The sequence below is a fragment of the Mustela lutreola genome, chromosome 3 (genome assembly GCF_030435805.1).
Source record: "Mustela lutreola isolate mMusLut2 chromosome 3, mMusLut2.pri, whole genome shotgun sequence".
Classification (NCBI taxonomy): Eukaryota; Metazoa; Chordata; class Mammalia; order Carnivora; family Mustelidae; genus Mustela; species Mustela lutreola.
The window spans coordinates 112,708,834-112,735,372 of NC_081292.1; the positions used below are offsets into that span (position 1 = coordinate 112,708,834).

Here is a 26,539-nt window from a genome sequence, read left to right on the forward strand (position 1 = left end):
GGGGGAAGGGGCAAAGTTTGGTTTAAGTATCAAATGGGTACAGTCTCTTTTACTCCAAGCTGGTGTTGTTTTTACCCATACAATTCTCTTAAAATGTTAGTTGGTTTCTTATATGTTTCATTCTAGTCATCTCCAAGGACCAAGAAAGATAATATTAAAATGACTACTTCTGTCTTAAGCTCCTCCATATGGGATTGGTCTTTTATGAAGCTGCAGATAAGCAGAACAAAACAGCTACAAAGTACAGACACCCAGGCCCAGGCCAGGCCAGCTGAGCTAGAATCCCTGGCAGAGAAGCCTGTACCTCACCAATTTGTTTCTCTGGATGATTCTGTTGCTGCTGAGCGCTGAAACCCTGTGGATCTTCTGTAGTCCATACAGGGAACCAAAACAAAGGGTTACACAAAACATCATCTTTGGCTTAGCCCTACAAGGAACCACATTTTCTTGTTTTGTTTCATTTTCTCCCCTATCACATTCACTTCACAGTCAGATTCAACCAAGTAGACAGTGACCAGATGGCAAAGGGTTGGAAACTACATCACAGGAAGAAAGTACAGGAGGCATGGGGAGGTGTTTAATGCAGAGAAGAAAAGCTGAAAGGGAGCGTTGAGTTGTCTCCACGTATTTAAATGGTTATGGAAAGCTTTCTCTGCTTACTAGAAATCAATAGTAAGCCATTAGATAGAAATCACAAGAGTAAAGATTACACTTGATATAATTTATTGTAATAAGATGAAGAAAGTAGTATTTTCTTAGCAGCCATTACCAGAATATGTAACTAGGGCAGGGATTTGGGCTTTTCACAAATAGCCTGTGTTCTTTCCTTCTGAGTACATGACAAATGTACAAAGGGGTTCCTCACCCCTTTGAGTTTAGGAATGACCAAATGACCCACTTTGACCAAAAAAAAAAAAAAAAAAGTGATTGGAAATGCTATATATTATAGAATAAAACTTCAAGAGCCAGTGTGCAAATGGCCATATCCCTTTTCTTTCTGTGATGTTTAGATAGTAGAGGTACCATTAGCCTGGGTCCAGAAAGGGGATGTGAAATGGAGCCCCCAAATAGCACTGGTGAATAAATTACACAATTTCTGGTTAAATTTGAAGTTCAAAATATTATAATAATTGTTAGTGTGCATTTTGGGGGACATAGTACACAAAAAAATTACCAATTATTTGAGGGTATTCTATATTTTCCCTTGCTAATTCTGGTAACCCTATCCCCAAGTGATCCACACGGGCCATGTAGCATTAAGAAATAAACATTTGTTATTTTAAGCCGTAGAGACTTAGGGATTGTCTGTCACAGCAAAATAACTTAGCCTAAACAGTCTTAACAATTTCCCATTTTTGATTCAAAAATATTTTGGTGAGGTCTAAGTGTAGCCCTAATATGTAAAAGGAGATAGGAAGCTTCTCTGCATAAAAAAGTGAAAAACTGAGAACTCCCAGTACATCCTTGGAGAAGAGGAGATGGAGAGAAAACTGTTAAAACAGAGCCTCAACCGTCAGGGACTTCCTTGTCTACTTGAAAAATCAAGTAAGAGGAAATGATGGTAGAGAGGAATCTTGAGGTCATAGAGGTCATCGTGGGTTTGGAGCAAGCATGGAAGGACTCCATGGTAAGCACAGGCTTGCCTGTCCCAGGGATGGCCGCATAAGTAGGAGTGAGACTACTGAAGAGCTAGCTGAGAGAAGAAATGCCCTGTGGGGGACCGGCCACCTTCCAGCTTCATCATGCACATGGGCCCTGGCTTTGGGGCAGGGCTGGAGATAAAGCTCTAGGTGGCCACCTTGACCCAAGCCACGGGCCTGATCTGACGCTGAGAGACTGACTACATTCCATGGTGCAGCCTCTGGCAGGCAGGGGGGATGCTGGTGGGGAGCCAACATTTCAACCCCCAAAGCTAAACATGTTGCCACCTTTTGTTTGGTACATCAGTGTTATAGGAAAGCTCCTTGAGAGCAAGGCCTGGATCTCTCATTTCCATGTGTCCTCACCCCACACAGCCCTCTTTTGGCACGTGGTGGGTGTTGAATAAATGTAGGAGTAATTGTTGGGAGGAGGCCCAGGAGTTTATTTTGAGACCCCTTTAGCAACTCCTTTTGGCCAGCAGGGGGCAGCATAGTGTCATGAACTATAAACTGGTGGGGCCTTCAGTAGCAGGGAGCAAGTGATTCCTATCGGGAGGTGGGTCTCTGCCAACATTTTCCTGGGACCACTGAAAAGGAGATAGACAGTCATTTTTTTCTTTTCCTATAAAGCTACATTCACCCACTTTAAAAGGACTGTCCTTTTTTCTGAGATTTTTCTTAATTTTTTTTTTTTTTACCATTGAAACATCCTTTTTTTTTTTAATGTGGTAGAGTTTTTGTTTTGTTTTTCACATCCTTATTTAACCAAATAAGTAATGGCAACCTTCTGATATTCCAGAATGTTTTCAGTAGATGACTTTTAAGGTTTGTGAAATCAACAGGAGATCCCTCAGTGTTGAATGTCAGAATCACACAAGGCCCATAATAAAAAAAAAAAAAAAGAAGAAGAAGATGTAGATGAACTTTACCTTTGGGTCCCCCAGGCCCTCGTTCCTGCCACCATTGCTCCTTCCTTTCTGCTCACCCCTGCTGTGGCCAGTGAGCCAGCTCAGGGTCCTCCTGCTCTCTCTCTACCCAACCTCCTCACCCAGGCTAAAACCTGATCTCGGGAAAGCAGCAGCTATCAGCAGCTCGGACCTCCATGAGAATGGAAATTTCTCCCTTTCCCTCCCATAAACCTCGCCTCCCATGTCTCCTCTCTGATTCCAGAACGCATGTATGTGTGGCCAGTTCAAGGGACTTCAGGTATCTGCAGAGGACGATATGATAGTGAAAGGCAGTCAGCAAAGTGATAAAATCAGGCCACCCAAAGGACTTGCAGATCCTACTCTGCTTTGTTACTCTGGTGCTACGAGAGCCACCCCCAATGCATGTGGACCAGTTTCTCAGACAGAGTGGCTCCAAATGTTTATTCTTCCCTCACCTTTTTGGAAAATCGTAAGTCATACCCGTAAGTGCTTATGATATTTTGATCCAGATGACAGAGCCTTCTGTCCATTGGATATTGCACGTGGGCCCTGGCTTCGGGGCAGGGCTGGAGATAAAGCTCTAGGTGGCCACCTGGACCCAAGCCACAGGCCTGATCTGACGCTGAGACTGACTGCATTCCATGGTGCAGCCTCTGGCAGGCAGGGGGGGACGCTGGTGGGGAGCCAACATTTCAACCCCCAAAGCTAAACATGTTGCCACCTTTTGCCACATCAGTGTTATAGGAAAGCTCCTTGAGAGCAAGGCCTGGATCTCTCATTTCCGTGAGCCCAGGCAAGCCCAGGCAAGAGTCCACGCTCATAAAGGGGCTGCTTTGGTCACAAACCAAGACATATGGTCCACACTATGATTATACCCCTTGCTAGTGCTATGAGGGATACAAAGGAGTATGAGACACAGTAGGGGCTGCCATCAAAAATACTCCAAAACAATTGCCAGAGTTGAAAAGGAGATGACAATGTGTTTGGAAGACTTGGAAAGCCCTCCTGTGCCAGGCCTGGCATCAAAGGTAGGATTATGAAGGAAACAGCAAAGATACAGCCTGATCAAAGGGCTGGAGTAGAGAGTACACGGTTGTACTTGGAACACAGGGCCCAGTGCCATCTGGCATAGTGCCAGGCATGCAGCAGGGAAAACTAGAAACAATAATGAAGGGCAGGACGGCTTGGCAAGCCGGCAGAAGCGGGCCTGAATCCCCCCGCCAGAGCGGACCACCCTGTGGCCGTGGTTGACTCGCTGGTCGACGTCCTAAACCTCAGCTCCTAGAGCAGCCAATCTTAGCCCACAAACCCAAGCAATAAGACAAGTTTCATAGTAATCACTCCATTTCTTACACACTTTCTGTGTAAGGCCTCATTCTTCCTGATGTCAGAGGTGTCACTGCCCACAGTCCTGGCTCCCACTGTAGGTGTTCCCAGCCTCGGTGGGCCCACCCAGTACTCAGTGCTGGTCTCAGTGCTGGCCTCTCCACCTCCAGGCTCGCCAGCTGGGACCATGCTAAGTGCCTCTCCTCCACCCTTGTTCAGGTCGGGGTCATCGCCCGGGGCTGCTAGAAGAAAGCACTACAACCTGGGTGGCTTAAAATAGCAGACACGGATCCTCCCACAGTTGTGGAGGCTGGAAGTCTGAAATTGAGGTGTCACCAGGGCTCGGCTCCTTCCAAAGGCTTTGGGACAGGATCCTTCCTTGCCTCTTTGTCACTCCTGGTGGTGGCAGTTGGTAGTTCTGGGCGTTCCTTGGCTGTGCCGTCATCTTCACAGGGCACCTTCCCTCTCGGTGTGTCCCTCTGGGTCCACGGTTCCCTTTTCCTACAAGGACACTAAAGCATTGGATTAGGATCCACCCTGATCCAGTATCACCTCGTCTTAACTTGATGATATCTGCAAAGGCCGTTTCCAAATACCGCTGCGTGGTGAAGCCCTAGGTGGACACAAGTCTGGAGGGGCACCGTGCCGCGGTCCCCTCTCTGAGAAGTGCCTGCAAGCGCACGGATTTCCCCTGCTGGCTCAGCGCCTCTCTGAGGCACCCGAAGCTCTCTGGCCCTCTGCTCTGGGGTAAGAAAACAACCCTCTCCTCTCTGAGGTCTGCATACCCCTCCTGGGTTCCCCCCCAAGCCAAGGGGGCCCGGGTCCTTGCCCTGAGAGCACACACTTCTCATCCTTGCCAGCAAGCTGGCAGAAGGCAGACGAGAGCCAACATGCTTCCCTGCTCAGAGGCCCGTGTCTCATCACCCCAGGCACACTCTCCTCTCTCCCCAACCTGAGAAAACTATTTATTTACCACGTCTTCTCCCAAATCTATCATCTAAGGCCTAAACTTTTGAAACTCAGAAGCCAAGAGAAAACCCCTTTCCTCCAGAACATTGCTTACCCTGACATAAGTCTCAGTGGCAAAAGGGAACCTGGGAATCTGGTAGGAAAACAACAGCAACAAAATGATTCATAATTTCAAAATAGTATTGGCTGCCCCCAATTCCCCAGCTCACTTCGTGTGTGTGAAGGTCTAGCCTCATCCCTGGTGTGACCATCCCAGGCAACCAGGATGACCAAACACCCCGGGCCAGAAGCAGGAAAGTACCAGATGGTGGCCCCTGCAGTAAAGACCAGTTATCCTCCCATTCCAAGGACACCAAGCAACCCGGGGAGACTGCTGCTCAGGCCTCAGAACCCAAACTGTTCAACGATGAGCAAGTCCCTCCAACAGAGGCTTTCTTTTGTGGGACATCTAGCCACATTTCAGAGCACTCAGCAGCGCTGGGCAGACCCCAGGAAATAGCACCGAGGCAGCACCAAGGACTTTTATGACCAGGCCTCCTGGGGGCTAACCTCAAAGTCCTACCCTCCCTGGGAGACTTCTCTATGACTTGATTCCACACATCTGCACGCGGCTCTCCTCATTATAGAAAGGACCCTTAGGCTTCAGTCCCATATTCCTGAAAGTGAACACACTGTCGCTGCCCACCCACCCCCGCCCCCAGGCCCTCCAGTGCTCCCACCCGGAGAGGTGTTCTCATCAGCTTCCTTTCCTTCTAACAGCAACTGGGGCAAGCGTCTGATTCTGTAGCTGGTCTGCGGGGTAGAAAAAACGCTGGAGTCCCGCAGCCTGAAACCTAATTTCTGGTAGGAAGGTACCATCTGGTGGATAGTTGGGAAACTGCTCACGTCCTGCGTTTGAAAAGGAGCGTCTGAGGGAAGTCTGTGCAGCGGCATGCCAATGGAAATGCCACTCGGAGACAGGAGGACAGCCCTGCATCCGAATAGGGGCTGAGCCCCTTAAATGCTAGACTCCACGTGCAGACGGTTATTCTTAGGACCCATCTGAAGCATCCACCAGAGTCTTCTCCATGTTCTGGCCTCCGCTGTCCAGTGTACCATGAATTCAAACAGCTACTCGTTGTCTGTTCGCTTCCTCTCAAAATAGAGTTCTTGCTTCTTACCACATTTATTGATGAGCATTTTATCTTGAGAAATCTAGTTACACCTCATTCCATGAACACACTCACACAGTCAGCGACCCTTTGTCGGGGGACTTCCCACGGCCCCTTCTGCCGAGACTCTGCCTGGCCTGGCCTTTATACCCTTGTATCAGCCAGTCACTGGATGTGGTCATGTGGGAAAGGCCAGGACCTTGGACAAGGAGGCTGTCTTCAGCTGAAGGCTGTCTGTTAACCACTAGGAATGGGGAGACAAGTCTTCCCTGAGGGAGACCCTAATCTCTGAAAACACACTGGGCTCTTAATGTAATCTTTACCCACTTGCTAAGGTCTCGTTCCCACTAAGAGATGGCATCTTTCTTGTTCGCTCTCTGTCTTTTTTTGCTTTGTTTCATTTGTTTTTTGTTCTCTTCCTTCTTTACCTCACTCTATGAGCAATGGACATTTACCTAAAGTAGATCAAACCATTCCCCAAAGATCGGGACCTCTGTGAGGAATACTGGGAAGTCATCAGTATCTGTTCCGTTTCTATTTTTGTTCCTTTGCCCTTTCCTTTTGCTGTACCCGCTCTCCATTCCTTCCTTCTACAGTCAGAGTTCTGATTTCTGAAGAATAAGCAACAGGATAGACTGATTTATACTATGGAATGAATGACTGCTAACCAACCATTCCCGTCCAATGTAATCTTCTCTATTCCTTCTGTGGACCAAACATTCAACACAAGTGTATTTAGACGCTCCTCTACCTGCTCTCCCTTCTCCACTTCCGAAGCCATACCAGCAACCTTAAATTTCAGTTTTGTCATGTCACTCCCTCATTCAGTGTAACCTCACCTCACTGACATGCCCAGTCCAAGGACAAGAGCACTGGACCAGGAGTCAGAGGACTGAAGCCGTGAGGAACTGAGAAATTAAGAGCACAAGCTCTGGAGCCCAACTTCAGCATTGGAGTCTCAGTTCTACCAGTTACTGGCTGGACTTTGAGCAAGGTACCAGTACTCTTCTGCCTCGGTATCTCCATGTGCGAAAATACTATTTCAGAGGTGAAAAGAACATAACCTGTATTAGATTCGTTGATACACTTAAAGCACTTAGAATAGTGGCTGGCACACATAGGTACTCTGTAGTCTTAGCTATTAATAGCACCATCATTAGTACTACTATTAGTACTACCAGTTGTAGCACTATTAATCACAGGGTTTCCAAGACCGAATGACCTTGACGTTGAACAAATCACTTCATCTTGTGGAGAAGGGACTTCAGTTCCCTCATCTTCAAATTGAGGGGATTGCCAGTGTTCCTTCCAGCCCCAGAATTTTGTTTCTCCCACCCTCTGCATATCATCTAGGACCTAGCCATCAACATACATTATATTATTGTGCAGTGGCTGTAATTTTTGGCTTACCCTTACATAAGCCTCTGTTCAGATTTCTGCCAGCCTAGAATTGTCCATGCACCTCTCCTTGTGCTGTCCGTCTTCCTAAACATCGGACCGAATGTTGGTCTCTCTGATCTGTGTGTGTGCCTATGGACTCTGGAATAGCTTCTTCTATCTGGGTGTTCGGGAAGTGTTTATTGATCAAATTGATGTCAAGTACCCAATGGTTCTGGCCACATTCCAGCGATTTGTCTTCCCTGCCTCTCCCCCTCTGGAACGGCTCCTCTAACAGAGGTTCTGGAAATGCTCTGGCTTTTTCAATTGCCAGTTTAATTTGCCGCCATCTGTCATAGAGTATGTGTTCCCAGAGGCCTGGAGCACATCTTCCAGGGGCTCAGTGCTGTGCCGAGTCCAAGCACGCAGAGCGAGTTTACATGTAAGAAGCCCATATTGGTGGTGGGAGGGGAGAAGGAAGGTGGAAGCTGGAAAGTAACACGCAGTTATGGCCTCCACTTCCTGAACTACGCTCACTCAGGGAGCACTGATACAATTTAGGAATTGATATCTAAACATTTAGAAAAACCAGTGTCCTTGAATACAGAAATATTCCAGAAAGATAACCTCCAACACACCATCTATTCTTTTGTATGTTGCCACTTACAGCACCAACCATAAGTAGGTTGAGGTTTGGCCATGATAAGAGAAGAACTGACCAAAAGTCTCAAGATCCACAGGTGTGAGAAGGGATATGGAAGGTGCCCTTTATTTCTTAAGGAATCAGTGATAAATGTGTGATATCAGATGAAGAAGCCACCACAATATGAATGAGTGCAGCAGCCTTGCACCAGTGTCTTCTGCTAGAAGGTCAACAAATATATTCACGTATTTTCAACCTGTGTATATTTGGGCCTTTTATGGCAGCCACACTGAGAACACTTGCTAGAGGTTTCAAAAAATATATCCTTTTTAAGAGGTAGCCAGTAGTATCTAAAATCTCTAAACACCTTATCAGACTCAACACCCAAAGAACAAATAATCCAATCAAGAAATGAGCAAAAGACATGAACAGACATTTCTGCAAGGAAGACATCCAGATGGCCAACAGACACATGAAAATGTGCTCAACATCACTTGGCATCAGGGAAATACAAATCAAAACCACAATGAGATACCACCTCACACCAGTCAAATGGCTAAAATTAACAAGTCAGAAAATGACAGATGCAGGCAAGGATGTGGAGAAAGGGGAACCCTCCTACACTGTTGGTGGGAATGCGAGCTGGTGCAACCACTCTGGAAAACAGCATGGAGGTTCCTCAAAAAGTTGAAAATAGAGCTACCCTATGACCCAAGAATCGCACTACTGGGTATTTACTCTAAAAATACAAATGTATGAGCTGAAGGGGCACGTGCACTCCAATGTTTATAGCAGCAATGTCCACAATAGCCAAACTATGGAAATAAGCCAGATGTCCATCAACAGATGAATGGATCAAGAAGATGTGGGGTATACACACACACACACACACACACACACACACACACACACAATGGAATACTATGCAGCCAACAAAAAAAAATCTTGCCATTTGCAATGATGTGGATGGAACTAGAGGGTATTATGCTAAGCGAAATAAGTCAATGAGAGAAAGACAATTATCATATGATCTCTCTAATATGAGGAAATTGAAAGGCGGGGGACACGGGGGGGACGGGGGGGGACAGGAGGGAAAAAATGCAAAAAGATGGGACCAGGGAGGGAGACAAACCATAAGAGACTCTTAATCTCAGGAAACAAACTGAGGGTTCCTGGAGAGTTGCGGGGGATAGGGTGGCTGGGTTATGGACACTGGGGAGGGTATGTGCTATGGTGAGTGCTGTTAATTATGTAAGATTGATGATTTACAGACCTATACCCCTGAAGCAAATAATACATTATATGTTAATCAAAAAACAAAAACAAAAACAAAAAGAGAGATAGCCAGATCTGTAGCAACTTCAACCATCCAGAACACAAATGGGATCCCAAGTAAAAAGCCACAGAATTTCTGTCTTGCTGTCCACTGACACGAATTCAAGGAGTTACAGGATCATCTTAGACTGAGCAACACACGCTCCCAAGCATCATATCCATTGTGAAACCCATCTAATCTTCTGGGAGCCCCTTTTGTGCTGCAGATATAATTTTGAAAATGAATGCAAATAAGCAGTGTTTCTGAATTCAAAGTCTAGTGTGTCCCAGGTTTGCTTTGCCAGCCTTCCAGTCGATGCTAATCTCACCTGTTTGTGCAATAGGTCCATCCCTGCTTAATTTGATCAAAGGACATGTGGCCAGTGTCTCTTGCTAACACATCATAGTTGGGTTCCTAACCCAGGGCTTGCTGCCATCTGCCACAATGTGAGAGACATTACAGATTGTCTCCTGGGAGGAGGGATCTGGGAGAGGGATCTCTACCATCTAGCCTGAGCAGTTAGAAGAGGCTTCCTCTATATGCACTGCTTTGAAATCCAATTTCCTAAACCCTAAGGAGGCCATTTTATAAACTTCATATATTTAGAGTAGATAAAATAGAAAATCTGTTAAGGAGCATGTCATGCCGAGAACAAGTGATTACAACCAGCACGCTCCATCCATACCCAGGAAGGGCTCACCCATTGTCTCCTCCTCTACTGCTTTAAGAGAAGACTGACTCTTCTCTACAATTCACTCACTCACCCTCAGCCCCGGCACTTTCCATCCCACTGTCCCTTATAACTCTTCTGGGAAGCTGAGTCGGAAACACTCTCTGCCTCTTCTGCCCAGGTTAGGGACATGCTCAGTGCTTCCCAAGGAAACAAACCTCACAACCTATCCTCCAGCCTTTCCTCCCATTCTCCTGCTACCCAGAGCCCTTCTTTCATTCCTCTAAGTGCACATTTGTTGAAAAAAAGCTGTTATTGGCTCTATCTCAGTACCTCTTACTCCACAGCTCCTTGCAACCTGCTTCAACTCCCATTTCTCTTCTGTAATTGATCCTTCAAAAGCCGGCAGTAAGCTTCCAGTTGGCACATTTAATGACCTGTCATTGTTTCACCTTGGTCAGCTCTCTGAAGCTTTGGCATTTCTAACTATTTCCCTATCCTTTGCTCTCCCAGTTCTCAAGATACTCCATGCCCTGCTATTCTCATCCTAATGCTGTCACCACCCATCCTTCCCCCTTTGACTTCTCTTCTTCCTTGAGCCCTCTGCATGGCCTTCTTCAAAGCTCCATCCCTATTTATCTCCTGTAACTTTCCTTTCTCATGATTTCAACATTCACCTCCTTGTGTATAGAACTCTTGACCTCACCCTCAGTTCTGAAGATGGTATTGAACTGGAGATCTCTTTTACCGACCCCATGGACATCTCCAGTGTTGCCTTCCATACTCCCCTCAAAATCAACAGAAACCAAACTCACTCATACTTTTCCATCTTCGGCCTGGTCTACTCCTAGTTCTGCCATTGGCACCAACACTCATCCTTACTCCCAACCTGATCATGTCGGTCACCATCCAGGCTAAACTGCTCAGCCTTGTTCTTCTAGGACTGAGGAGGTACCAAATTTCATGGGTGCTGCCCCTGTACCAGCTCTCTCTACCTTGTTTCCATGTTCCACTCTAACTCGGGCCTTCCTCACCTCTTCCCAGGGGGACCATTGGGCAAGCTTGTTATCAATTTGTTTTCACATTACTTTTCCCTCCTCTATTCCATGGAGACACTGAATACTTTGTGCATCCTTGCCTCTAGTAAAGTCCTTTATGGCTTTTACTGGAGAAAACATACTTAATGCCTCTGAAATCAACAGGGAGAAGGAAATGCTTTTATGGAAAGAGAAAGAAAGAAGGGAAAGACAGAAAGAAGAAAGAAAGAGGAAGGAAGGAAAATACCATTCCACGACAAAAAATTACTAGGCAACAAAAAAGGAATGACTGTTGTCAAACAACAATATGATGACTCTCACAGATAAAATGTTGAGGGGAGAAGCTGGAGAAGGATTTTACTTATATGAAATTTTACAACAGGCCCACTCATCTATGGGGAAAGAACCTACAGCAGTAGCTGCCTCGGGGTAGGGAGAGGATTGCTTGGAAGGGGGCATGAAGGAACTTTCTGGAGTGATAGAAATATCCTGTACCTTCAATGGGATGTGGTTATATGGGTATTTGACTTCTCCAAACCCTTCTAACTCTACACAGAGGTCTATAAATTTCACTGAATTCAAAGCTTAAAAAGAGGTCGGAGATTGGGGCACAGTGATGGGAGTGGTACTGATAGCAGGACCCTGAGAAGGAAACACCACCTCATGACTGTAGAGAACCTGGACCTTGGGCTACAAGGGTCTCACAAAGCTTTGCACATTCTAAGCCGCAGAAGGCCACCAGTCCTCGTGGATGTTGGTGCAACCATGATGGAATAAAGGTCAGGGATCCTTTCCAGGCCGGGTGTGTAGTAGTTTCCAGATTCCAGAGCATGCTTGGGAAGGCAGAAGTGCCAAAGAATGGCTGATACTGAATTTCCTACCAGCCAAGCAGAATGAAACTGAAAATTAAACAAGAAGAAAATGAAGAAATAGGCATGTCTGGCACGTCAGACTCCTACAAATGTAAAAACCTCTTATATTTCTCTCAATTCTTATCTACTTTGACAGATTAGTCTCCCTAAATTGCAGTCAGGGTCATGTCTTCCTGTGGCTAAAATCTTCAATGACTCTATATTCCTTGGAGCAGGGGAAAAAAAAAAGTCTATATCCCTTAGCCTGAAATTCAAGGGACTCCTTAATCTGTCTACCTTCCCAAACTCAGTAGCCAGCACTTCTCAGTAAGGACAGAGCAAGAGGGACACTATAAAGCACTAACACCAGTCAGAGGAATTGTTTTAAATGCTGCTGCCCTGTTGCTGGGGGGATGAGGGTGGGGGGTAACATTCATGACCACAGTTGTTCCACACACCACTTGGCTGATGTTGAGAGAAAGTGAACACTTTAATATTTACATAACCCAAATATAATTACAAGTGTAAACTTCTCAAAAATTGGGATTTGTTCGAGTCATTTTTTTTTTGAAGATTTTATTTATTTATTGACAGAGATTGATCGATCACAAGTAGGCAGAGAGAGAGGCAGAGACAGAGAGGGAAGCAGGCTCCCTGATGAGCAGAGAGCCTGATGTGGGGCTCAATCCCAGGACCCATTCACTGAGATCATGACCTGAGCCGAAGGCAGAGTCTTAACCCACTGAGCCACCCAGGTGTCCCCAGTCATGTTTTTCTTAAGAGCCACACGCAGGAAACCCTCATCCACACGTGAGCTTGGGGAGTGAGACACACCTGGGCTTTGGGATGAGACAGACTGGGTTTGAATCCCTGCTCTGCTGAGAGCAGCAGAGAGGGTTGCACTTGTACCTAACCACCAAGCACGCAGGCGCATACACACCCCTTCCAAACTGCCAGATTTGTTTCAGTAAGTCACATTCCTCCGCTGGTCTCCCACTAAGCCAGTCACTGAAATCCACCCTACTTAGAACGGACATACATGGCAACGCTGATCACTGAGACGTAAGGAGAGCTCTTCTGAGAAGCTTGCAGGAAATTTTCCTCTCTTAAAATTAAACGACCACCCAGGACGAGAGGGCTCTTCTGATGCTGGATTTGATTGTCTGGATCTGAAGCCTGAAACAGCAACATCTGTCAACCAGAGGAGGAGACACCCTGAGGACAGAGGCTCTCCACTGAGAAGGGCACGGCAGAAAGATGGGGGAAATGCTAGGGGTACAGGTATCGGTATTGGCAATCAATAACACATACCCCTTCCCAGGCTCTAAGAGGCAGAGATTTCCGGTTCCCCACCAGTCCCCTACATAAAGGGCAAGGCCCAGGGAGAAGGCACTGGAGTAATTGAGACTGTGCTTTTAATGCTGCTACATTCAAATCTAGTAATGTCTTCAGTGGTTTTCCTGAGCTATTTTTAATTGATGGTTTAGTTCACTCTTCTTCAACTGACGTGGTGGATGAACAAAAGTAAATTCGCAGAGGTCTGAAAAACAAATCAGATTGAGGTGAGGAATTGTACATTTACTTCTGCGCATTTTTAAATGCAAATGACATTGTTATTTCCTCAGAGTGGAATCTGACAGCTGATCACCTCTTTGAGTTCCTGTGCATCTATTTATCTCTAATGATACTGCTAACAGGGGGCTTATTTCCACTTACCACACATTATGACAAACACATCTCTCCATTGACATTTAGGTGACTGCAGACAAATGGAGCCATAAAAAGCTTCAATTGCTCAGCGCCTCATTGCCTAAGGATAATTTGTACATTGTAAGGTAGAGGTGGAATTGTGAAGAAAATGCCACAGCCTGCTTCTTTCAAACTTAGTGAAAGTATCAAAGAAACAGCTAACACACAAAGCTGCCTTGATTCAATGTGGAAAGTATTTATTGAGCATCTACTGTATGTACAACACTAGCTAACACTGTAAAAAATTCAGGTGAAATTTTAAGCAGCCAGACTACCCTCCAAAAAGAGATGCTACTTTTGTGGAAGTAAAGTACCTACATATAAAATCATAAAAGTGAAAAAAACACAGCACTGGACTATATGTAATGTACATCTTACGTAAATACATTACACATACACATATACTTAATGCTAGATTTGAGAACTGTCAAAATGGAAAAAAAAAAATCCAAAAAATGGAAATTGTCAAAAAGAAGAAAGTTTACATAGTCTCAAATCTATAATACCAAATAAACTGTTAGTGATACCTAATAAATCATTAATACAACTGCCTTCTTAACGTGTTCCTGAACACTCAGTTAAAATCAGTTTCTGGATCTTACTCTGCTTTGCACTTTTAATGCACTTCTGTCCTAGGCCATCAGCCGAAGACTTCAGGGAAAAATCAACACTTTTCCTCTGACAATGTCAAGTTTATTGACCCATTACTATGAAGGATGCAGCACATTGAAGAAAGGTGGTAATTTAAGATCCGGGGTGGGGTAGTCAAACAAAAAAATGAAATAAATGAGCTCTGCGACAGACTCAGAGTAAAGCACGGCTGAAAACAGAGGGCTAGACATCAGATCTGGACTGCAAAGTGGACCAAGGGGAACATAACCTTGAAAACTAAAGTTTAGATGTGAAGTGCTATGTCCCCAAACCTTTCATCTGTAGCTCTGTATCTTGTTGGAAACCGAGGCAACTTCTTTGGATCAAAGTAAATTATATTATAAGTGGGATGTTTCATTTTTACCGGTATCATTTCAAACAGCAAAATTTCTGACAGTCTGATTTTAAAGAACAAAGTTCCTCTGAGTGAAAAAGCAGTAGACACTGGAAGGGAGTTGTTATGACAAGGGTACAGCTGCAGCATGTCCTTGGGAAAATTGTTTTCCTGCTAACTGCAGTTGCTTTATCTGTGTCTGATGGCAGGGCAAGGCAGATTTATATTTTCTTAGTCTGAGCTAATTTTTACTTTCTCACGTCCATGACAACTCAAAACACACACTGCCTCGCATTTTGGTTAGTACCATTCAGAGCTGTCTCCAAGCTAGACTACAAATACAAAGTGTTGTGTGCCCACCAAGAGCTAGCAGTTGTCTCTGATGTGGTCGGTGGGTGCCCAAAATATTTTCTGGATTTGATTACCAAGAAATAGCAGTATTTCAACTTCATCAATGAGGGCACATCAGGCCCAAGCAAAACTAAGATCAGGGGATATTAAGTAGCAGGTTAGGAATTTCTTCTAGCAACAAAAAAAACCTCCCACTTCCAAAACAAGGCAGGCCATTCCTCCTTAGCTGGAAGAAACATTTAACAGGATTTCAACAGAAATCCATATAGCAAAGATGCACCTACAAAAAGAACTTGCAAAAGAAATAAGCAGCTAGGCACATGGGTTAGCCTTCTGCTACATGAACAGTATACTTTCAAATCTGCATCATTCGGATTTTGCTCTTTTATGAATGGTGACAGTGATCAGCTTTTTCTATCTTATCCTGCCCTAGGCATACATAATTGCTTAAAAAGGCATAGCCTGTCAAGTTTTATTTGTTCAAGTAATGTCTGTTCAATCATCTCAGTTCAAATATGTCATCATTAAACAATCACACCCATTACAGAGAACACAATGAAACTATTTGGAGTGGAAAACTGTTCTTAACCCCGAAGTACCCCTTAAGTAAAGGGCTTTTGTGTCATAGGAACACTTTCTACTTCCTCTCATCATAAAATGTTAACACAGTTCAACTTATTTGTAAATTGGCCTAGTGGGTGGAAACCAGAGAGCAATCAGTACAAAAAGCTGTTTTTCACAAGACCTAAAGAAATGACACTAGAATCTTCCTATGCATTTAATAATTCTAGGGTAAACTTATGAGGATTTGGTGAATGCCACAATTCCCATCTCATAATGCAGTTCTGCTTTGCACCAAATTATAAGCAAGAGTCCATGTCAACATTGAGATTACTAAATGAAAACCATTCTTAAAGAACATTCCTTACCAAGAGTTCTTCCAGGTCCTGATGATCAGCCACATCTGGGAGAACGGGCATTCATCTCGGGGTGCGTAAGACACGGGTTCAGAGGCAGCAATGATGACAAATGTCAGCTATGCCTCTCCCTAAAAAAGACTGCTTTGTTTTCATTCAACATGTGGAGCCCCCTTTTGAGGTAAGGAGCAACATGACACGTGTATTACTAATAGCTGTGTTTTAGAGTCAGGGGGTCTCTGGCCTGGTGTAATCTTCAAGCTCTCCCACGGTAAAGTGACTCAAGGCCACCCAAAATACTTATGCACAAAACAATACATGGGACATTTATTCCATTTTCTCAAAACATTTGTATTTCGCTTCAGGGAGCTTTGATCAATCTGAATCACCATCCCCCAAACTCAGAACAGCCAAGGGACATGGGGGGCGGGGGGCTGTCAAGAGTCAGCTTTGGCTTGTGTTCAGTTCATTTTGAGGTTTATGAGGATGCTCTAAAAGAACATAATAGCACATAGAAAAGAGAAAAATGCTTGTTTGATAAAGTATAACCAGTTTATTTACTACTTGGCTAAAATGCCCCACACCCACTTAACCTTTAATCACTTCCTTCTGCTATTGTTATGTCACTCACTTTTGAGACCATAATGGGTCCAAGCAGGAAAGCTTCTTGGGAATAGGCCATTATCTAGCCAAGAATACAAGAAACCCAGAGGACACAACTATTAGGACTCAGAACACCATAAATTCTCAGTTTTTGCTTCAATTGTTAAGACATTCATCAGTTAGGACAAAAAAAAAAAAAAGTTGAGATTTTCTTTGGAAAATCACTAAACAATAAATTATTAGAATATGTAGTAGAGGAGGGAAGAATCCCAAGTTAATATATTCTGGGACCAAACCCACAATCCTCTCCCATCCCAAAGTTCAAGTTTCTCAGGACCAGACTGCCTATGATAAGTTTTCTGCTCAAGCAGTAAGAGCAACTGACTATACCAATTCATACTGTCATCCAAGGTTCAGTTCAATACATGTAAAACAACTCATGGAGTTCTATATCACATGTTGCAAAGCAGTAATAGTTTTTAAACTTTGTTTCCAGAAAAGTATCTTCACGTACACTGAATATATTAATAGGAAAATGTGGGACCTTAAGCTGATTGTTGCCTGATATCTGCATGATAAATTAAAGGCAATTATCATATCCATGTACCTTCATAGTAAGGGACTTTGTTGACTCTGCAATCAAACTCTGCACCTTTTCAATGATCCTATCACTAAAGAGAATTTGTACAAAGTCTAACCTTAGAGAAACATGGAGAACACTAGTAAGGACTATTTTTTTTTCATATTTTATTTATTTGACAGAGACCAGGAGAGAGGGAACACAAGCAGGGGAGTGGGAGAGGCAGAAGCAGGTGTCTTGTGCAGGGAGCCCAACTCAGGGCTTGATCCCAGGACCCTGGGATCATGACCTGAAGCAAAAGTAGACAATGAATGAGCTACCCAGGTACCCCTAGGAAGTACTATTAAGAACTAAACTTAAAGCATAAAAAAAGGCTTGAAATGTTACCCAACCCCTTACCTTTTCTGGCTTTCCTTAACATAAGAATATAAATGATGATGGTTGTCCTATTGCAGTTTTAATATATTTTGCTGTTGCCTGAACATTCTTTTCAAGTTCCAGGAGGCAAAAACATGTCTGTTTTGCCTATTATATCCCCACATACCTTGAAAAGTGTTTAGCATATTAAAGATTCCAAATTGATCCTGCTGAATAAATAAATTACACTGACTTACTATCACAACCTAAGGAACATCTTTGTTTTTTTTTTTTTTTTAAATCATGGATATGTTGCCGAAAATGGCATGAAACGGCATTTAAATGGGAACATGAAATGTGTTACTTCCATAACTCAGATCCAACTTGCTTTTGACAGGAGCAAATTTAATTGGAATATATTCATTTACAGATGAGGGGAGAAAAGAGAGACATCTAGTGGATGGACTGAAAGATTCAAAACTCAAAAGCCACATCTGCCTTTCCATTCTTCTCTTGCTAAATGTCTCTGAAAAAAATCATAGTCTTTGTGAAAAGTTCAAGACTACTACTAGAATGCTAATGCCTGAATGAAAATTCTTCTACCTGGGAGTTTAAGAAGTCATTTCATTCTCCTGGGGGGAGGTGTGGGGGAGTACTTAAAACCATTTCCGTTCATGCTGCAAGTACCCTAAAAAATAATGTTCATAAAGTTGCAACTTTTATAATGGTGAAGGAAAAAAATAGGTAGAAAAATTTAGTGCTGTTCAGATCAAATAACCCAATTTCTTTTGGGAGAAATATTAGAGGCAGGTGAATCCACAGACATACAATTCAAATGTAATCCAAATATGAGTTCATTAGATTACTGATCTTGAGTTTATTAAAACATACATTCATATAAGGACTGAACCATTTTTTCAATGGATCATCTTGAAAGGGATGAATTTTTAAAAGATAGCTATAAATGGATATGTAAACAGAATTTTAATTTGTGCCAAATGTGATTTTAAGAGAGGGAAAGAGAATCCCAAGCAGGTTCCTCTGCTCAGTGTAGAGCCTGACACAGGGCTCAATTCCTCAACCCTGAGATCATTACCCAAGCTGAAATCAGAGTTGGACGCTCAACCAACTAAGCCACCCAGGTACCCCAAACATGTGACCTATTTTAAAAATAGATTTTCACCCTGCCTATATCATAAGTATTCTTAATCACTATCAAAACAGTAAGAAGATCAAAAACACCATTTTCTCAAGTGTTTTTTTAATCCAGAAATTTTTTCAACAAATATTTAAGCTCTTGCCACATGCCAAGAATTGTATTTCATAACATTATCACAAAGTACACTTTTATCTGTAACCTAAAGGTGATTTCCCAGTCTTTAAAACTAATTCAGGTACTTTCTAATTAATAAAAATCCAGTTATATCACTGGCAAGTTTAATTTTCAGTAGATCTGCTACTAGGTACCTTAGTCTAGCTAATCTGGAGAGACACGGCCAAAATGTGCAAGAGTTCTAATACAGTACTTGGCCTAGATCACGACAGTTCAATGCTTCAGAGGTTGTTCTGTATGAAGAGGGGTCTCTTTTATCTTTCTCCTTTTTTTAAAGAGATCATTTCCTTATAACATTCAATTCGGTCTCCAACAGATTTACTGAGTTTTTGCCTCCTGCTATTAGCTCAGCACTTTAGTCTGCTAACTGTGGACATCATGCATGATTTGGTAAGACACATTTGATACCTCCCTCACATCAGCAGCATCTACCACAACAATGAGATCAGCTCTCCCAACTAAATGGCTCACTGCCAAGTTTTGAGAAAACTAGTTAATAAACTAAATGCTACTCCATATAAATAAAACATAAAAAGAATAATTACTAATAAGTCCTATTCTGCCCCTAACTACTAATATGGCCTTTGCCAAGTCACTTACAGTATCAGTTGTCTTCCCTCATCTGTAAAATGTGATTAGGACTAGACTAATCTGAAAATTCCGTATTACTGATGTCAGTTGTTTGCATGAGTGGTCTCAATCTTAACCGCATCCACTTTTTTCAGTCCATGTATGAGGACAGCAAATATCCCCATTGCAACCCACCACTATTTCCAACTTGCATACTAAAGTCACAACACACTCACCCAGACCGCAATCACTAATTGCAATTCAGGCTCCTTCTCCCATATTAAAATATCTTCCCTACCTACTTTCCATCTACCAAATTCTTACTCACTGTTCAATGTCTTGGGAAAGTCTGTTCAAACAGAACTGCTCTCTAAAGTACTTTGGTCATCCCAGAAATGTACAAGAGATCCCAATTAAGCATTATTGTACCAAAACAGGAGTCTCATATTTTCTTATTGCACAACCCTCTGAACATTTTTAATTTGTTTGTAAAAGATACTATGTACTCCTAATAAGAGAAAGGATGTACTCTCAATTCCAGTATCAACTTTCTAATAAGACCTCCAAGAAAGAGAAACAATCTACCGTACCAATGATTCTCATTCATTGAAACTGGGAGGAAATTTGGGGGCATCTGGGTGGCTCAGTTGGTTAAGCATATGCCTTCAGTTAAGGTCATGATTTCAGGATCTTGGGGATTGAGCCCGCATCTCTTCCATGCTCAGTAGGGAGCCTGTTCTCCCTCACCCTTTACCCCTCCCCACTCTCATGCTCTCTCAAGTAAAGAAAAAAGAAAAGAAAATGGAGAAAGTTTTGATTTAAGTCATCATCTCTATATTTAGAGATAGGACTAAATAGAGATATGACTCTAAGTCATATCTCTATATGAGATGTCATATATCTCAAAATGGAATCTGGGTTAAGAGAGAATCAAAACTGGTGAACAAAAGCAAAGCTAGAAATTAGTAGAGTTCCTACTGCTGATAGAGAATGGTACCAAACATTTCAAAGCATTTGTTAGCACTGTACAACGCTCAGATTTAGAGTGCACATTATATTACAAAGATTTAAAAATGACCATAAACTAGATGAAGAATTACTGAAGACTCACTTCAGAAAATTTATAATCACTTAATAATCATCCACTGTTTTATATAGAATATCACTGTTTAAAGATAAAATCTAGAGAAACAGAAAAATATAGTAATTTTTACTTTCTTGTTAAATATGGGTATCTTTTAAAGGACCAAAAATTATATACACAATTCAAAGTTTTAATTTCAAAATGAAGGATGGATTTTATATTCACTCATCCATTCATTTATCAAACACATTTATTGAACCATTCCTATGTGCCAGGTAATATGTAAGGCATTAGAAATACCAAATGAATTAAGAATGCTCTCTATTATGTAATTACTTTCTTCAACTGTTGTTGAATTTAATATTTCTGATTGTTTTAAGAATGCCAAGAATACATAAAAGACTAATTTTAAACTGCAGCCACACATTTAACTTTTACCATAGTTTTTTCCCCTCAAAACAACCACCATCATCTTTATGAAGAAAAATCCTAGGCTTATGAAGACATCTCTGAAATCTCACTCCTCTGTGTATTTATCACTACACTAACCTCTGAGCTCAGTGCAGAAAGTTTTATTCATAATGAGACACAGTGCCTGAAACACAGTATGCAGTCAAGAAATGTCTCTTCAGATTGGGAGCCCAAACCCTGATGCAGTACATGGGTGGTATAAATGCGTTGTAGTGTTTGAACAAATGTGAAACCATTTCAATTCAGCACCTTAATTTAATGTAATGTAGAAAAGTCACCAAAAGTGATGGAATGCTGAAATACAGTAAGGATCATTTGTTAAATCAAAGTAACAGTAATTGTTTTCTAATTTTTAACTTCCTCAGTTTTTTCCTTCAGGTGCCATTTTTGCTAAATCACTCATTTGTATTTTTGTACCCCCCCCCTTTTTTTTAACTGCTGCACCATTCATTAGAGCAAGATTAACACAATTCTGAAACTGAATAGGTGTTATTTAATTCATTTAATTCAGCTGCAAGTTCCAAGTGCATCAGTTAAACTGGGTTATGGCATGGAGAGTACCACAGACAACCACAGACTTCAATTTATTTCTGTTAAGATTCTATTAAGACCAAGCACATTACAATAAAGTGCCGGTATGCTGATAAATAAATACTATGGAAGAGGAATGAACAATATCGAGGACTCATCAACAAAGAATAGCAGAAATCCTTTTTCACTCAAGTCTACAGACCTTCCTACAGATCCAAAAATTCTTAAGGTCAGCTTAAATGTGATACGGGCCTAATTACAAAAACAAAGTACTTATTTTTAGGTTTTGCTATGAGAGTCACATAACTTCTTGCTGACAAATCTGCCATGGCCAGGGTGGTTCAGTCCATTAGGCATCTGCTTCAGCTCAGGTCATGATCCCAGAGCCCTGCTCAGCAGGCAAGCTGATTCTCCTTCTGCCCCTCCCACTGCTCTCTGTCAAAAAAAAAAAAGGACTATATCTTTAAAAAAAAAAAAAAAAAAAAGGCAAAAATACCTGCCCATGGCCAAGTGTATAGGCTACATGCTATTACACTGAAATATGCTCTAGGGCATAAAGAAGTAGAGGTTTCACTCTGAGAGTCTGTTAAGTATGTTGGTTTCTATGTACTTTAGGTAATATATTTAGTGACATTAACCCAAGTTGGGAATCTACATGCTAACGGCTTCAGAGACTGTACCAGGCTATCGGAGATACCCAGGCACGGTGATATGAACAAGGTAAGGGAATAGAGGGTCACAGGAGTCAAAGCTTGAGCTGGTAACAAAAGCAGAAATACACTGGACTTTATCATGGACTGATTAGTCCAGTATTTAGAGGAACAAGAACTCTTTACAATAGCACCTTATGACACTAAAAATACTTTCATCAAAAATGTTACCTGGTATCATCTTTATGATTATCTGAATGAAGAAAGTTTCTATTTTGTAGATATATTCTCTAGGACTTCTCTGTAGAAAATAAATAAATAAACAATATAATAGCCTATTATCCCTATACTTCATATTATTTCTGAAGTTATTTCTACAAATAACTGCAAGAACAGTTATTTCAACTTGTTCAAGTAGCTTTGAAAACAAACCAAAAAATTATATTGGTGGACCTTAACAATACTGGATTGTTCTTTTTTATAAAAAAAAAGAAGGCAGACAGGAAGGTGATGAGTTGCAGTATATGCCACTTACTAATGGGTAAAGATTAAGTTGTGAAAACTGGCTTACTGAAGAGTAGGCAAACTAGAGAACCATTATCTACTTTATTTCTGTCCATTAATATTTCCCAATTGATCAAAGCTCTGCCTATTAAAATGGAGACATCAGAAAACACCTTTACTATCACAAATGAATCAATTCTAATAAATCACAAAAACTGCATTGTTAATCCATATATCACCTTCTATGTAAAGTGAATTAAGGTCCAGAAAATACAAAGAATTTGTCGAGGATTATACAACTGTATCTTCCATGTTTTAATAATAACAACAAAAAATAAAAGTTGAAGGAGTTCTATTATCAATTTGTAGAACCAGAATAAAAATTTCAGTCACTGGTCTCTTTTCCAATGTACCACACTCATGCAGCCTGGTATCAAATCAGTGTTACAGATCTGAATTAATCTTGGCCAGAATCTACACTTATATAACCAAAGGTGCTGTAAAATGAAAAATGATATACAGTAATAGGGAAGATGTAATGAAGAAAGAGCACTGTTTCTCTCATACTACAGCTCAGTCCCAGAAAAGCAGAGCAAAAGGGCCAACAAGAAATATAGTAAAGGTCTGAATTTTCTTGTTTCCCTAAAATATATGTAAGTTTAAAGGAAAATTTTTGATTCAGATTTTTTTAATCAATCAGTTAACATCTTTATATAAGTATGTATGAGACTGTAATCTGTAGCTCTGTAAACATGTCTTGAGCTTACTCAATTACTATTCAATAACACTAGGTGGAAAAGACATATTTAAGGTAATGCTAATTATACTTTATTGGACCAGGAGGATGCAATCTTTAATGCTTATCCATTTAGCTCTGTATCAAAAAAGATTTGAAAAGCAGAATGAAGAACAGTATATGTAGCAAACTCCAATTTGTGCTAAAATAAGGGAGCTATACTTCTTTCCATATGCACAGAAAATTACAAAAACACAAAGACATTTCTAACTGAAATAAAATAAGACAAGCTAGGGTGAAAAAGAAAACTACTTTCACTATCCACTCTTTGGTACTGTTTGAATAGTTTTTTTCTTTACATGTTCATGAACTACTTTTTTTAATAGGGGGGAAAAGTAAGATCTTTGATTCTGATACTATCACTACCAGAGGATATACACTCTGCTCTTTACTCCCAAAGTTTCACAGAAATGATTAATACAATTTTAAATACCCTGCTTCATTTTAAATAAAATCTGAAGTTTACTCCTCAATTCTATCTTTATATTAAACACAAATAACAAAAACCCTTTACTTGTTCTTTAACTTTTAGATAGACGTATACTAATTCTCTGTGCGTTTTCACAGATAATGAAGTTCAAGTGTGCACTGGCATTAATGCTGAAGTTCAAAAAGGCCTAAAAACATCTTCCATTTTTATTCTTCTATAAATATAACTGGTGAAATTTCAAGTTCACAAGGTATTTTCTACCATACACATTATAGAGATTTCAATGAATCCTATTATTCCAACAGAAACAGAAATCCTATAAGATACATAAACACAAAATAGAATGACACTGCTTCTAAAAAAAAAAAAAAAAAACTTTAGAAAAGGTAATTCAGTTTTAATTTATTTTCATCACTTTTTCTTCATGATCCAGATATTTTAAAATGCAAAGAAAATTAACTTTCCATGATATGTCAGGGACTGGCACTAAAAAAATTTTCAGACTGCAAATGAGTTATACAAATGAAAATATCAAATGGAGATCCAGTTATCAAAATGAAAGCACTCAACATATTAAAAGTTCACAATTATTTGTTTAGAGCACATAAAAAAGTCAGCTTGCTAACCAATTGTGATTTTAAAGAATTATAGCAGAGGTTTGAAGAAAATAGATTAGTTAACTTATAAAGAGATTAAAGAGCTTGAAACAAGTATTAAAAAGAAATTTGTGCCTTTATTAGAATGGTGTTAGGCTTTAAATATACCAATTTTGGTAATCAAATTTACTTTTAATAAGAAATGACACTACAGAACTGCAGTACTGGTCCAACAGTCTTCTCTTTACTTTTCCTTTAAAGCAAGAAACAGGATTCGAGTAGTCAGAAAGCACTAGCGCGCATCAGTTAATCCAAGATACTAGCTTCTTAGTTCCAAAAGCACTTGCAAAGAAAACCATTGGGGGGCACAAGGGGGTGGAAGCCATTTGTAATAACTGGAATCCCATGAGTGTGTGTATGCCAAGTCTCAGGAGGCTTTTTTTTTTTAATTTATCCTTTACTTGGTCACTTGATTCTCCTCAAATACTAGTTTTTCTTTGACTTTTTTCCTCAAAGTATAAAAAGTATGAAATATAAACAAGCTCTTGCATTGCACACTTAGAAGTGTACAACTCAAGCATTATAGAGCTATCTACATACCGATAAATCCCATCAAATCTTGGATAATTCAATAATATACAAAATATCAGGGCACAGAAAGAACTAAAACCCACTTCTTTTTGTTACACATAAGATTCAAATATTCAGTCTAAAGAAAAACACTTAATCATTTTGGCTCTCCTCTACATTCGCATGTTGATACACTTATTAAAATATTCCTGTATAATTATGTTTGGTCTTCTTACTTCAAGTCAGGTTTAAAACCTCAAAACCAGCCATCCAGACAAAACAAGTAATCAGAAAGATTATTTCTTCCCCACCTCCCTAACCCCAATAATTATGAAATCAATTTTACGACATGACTCCAAACACTGGATTGTGACGACAAATGCTAGGTCCAATTTCTTCATAATCCTTTTTGGTGTGGCATACTTGGTAGAACTCGGGCTGAAAATAAAAACATGTATTTTTACAAAGGTCAAAAGTGTACCAGCTCTCAAAATACTTTAAAATAGAACAAAATGTTTACTATTAGTCCATCTGGGTATTTAAATGAAGCTTAAAAATTCTAGAAACTGTGACTTAAAAATCAGCTACAAGTAAGTATCAGTAATGAAAAGCAGGATTTAACACATGTCCTAACACACATCCTCCTATCTCAACATGATTCTGACATTCTGAGGACTGGAAGACTGATTCTCAAAAAGCTCAACTATTCTGATGAGATTTCCCCACACTGTACAATAAATCGATATTCTAAAAAAGCAGCATTAATTTAAAATGTAAATAAGGGGCACTTAAGAGGTGCAGTTGGTTAAGTGTCTTGACTCTTTAGGCTCAGGTCAATGATCTCAGGGCCATGGGATCAAGCCCACATTGGGCTCCATGCTGAGCGCTGAGGAGTCTGCTTCAGATTCTCTCTCTCTCCCTCTGCTTCCCCACTCGCACCGTCACTCTCTAAAATAGATACAATTTTTAAAGTAAAATAAAATATAAACTCCTCTTAGTCATATACAAAAACTTCTAGATTGTTTCCTCAATAAAGGTCTGACATAGACAGAGGCTCTCTCTCCCATAACTTCTTCAAAGGGCAAACTTACAAACTCATCAGGTTATGTGAAACAAAAGGAAGATAACTAAAATAAGGTAGAAAGTAACTACCTCTTATGGTAGTTACTACTTCAATGGTTTTAAAAATCCAAGTTTATGTAATTTTCAAAAATTCAGATAAAATTTCTTTATCTTATTTAATACTCTGTGTACTACAAGATAAAACACTGATATTTAATAGACAAATGATGTTACATTATCTTTTAAAGAGGTTTTAAGATGTTTTGTTTTGGGGAAATGGCCCTTAGAATAATTCCCTTTACTAACTTTTGAACATCATACTTCCTATTAAGTGATCTTGATGTTTTTAAATATTTGCACAGAAAAAGTAATGACCTTCTGATATCTGTATCATCACAAGATTAACAGAACTTTACCTACAGATTAATTTTAAAACCCTTAAGTGTTCACTCTAAAAAACTGTCTAAGCAAGCAAAAACTAAAATCCAAATA

At 40.8% G+C, this 26,539-nt stretch overlaps 1 protein-coding gene across 2 annotated transcripts in view; it reads right to left on the minus strand.

The window, feature by feature from the left end:
- Positions 1-24,201: 24,201 nt before the first annotated feature.
- Positions 24,202-26,539, minus strand: part of ACTR3 (actin related protein 3) — a 59,627-nt gene continuing 57,289 nt past the window's right edge. Inside the window, exon 12 of one of the 2 annotated variants that reach the window (XM_059166682.1) lies at positions 24,202-25,423. In XM_059166682.1, the coding sequence (XP_059022665.1) occupies positions 25,328-25,423 (96 nt within the window). In that variant the 3' untranslated portion in view covers positions 24,202-25,327. Of the gene's footprint in view, positions 25,424-25,870; positions 25,934-26,539 lie in introns of those variants that run through there. The other variant, XM_059166683.1, reaches the window with a different exon arrangement.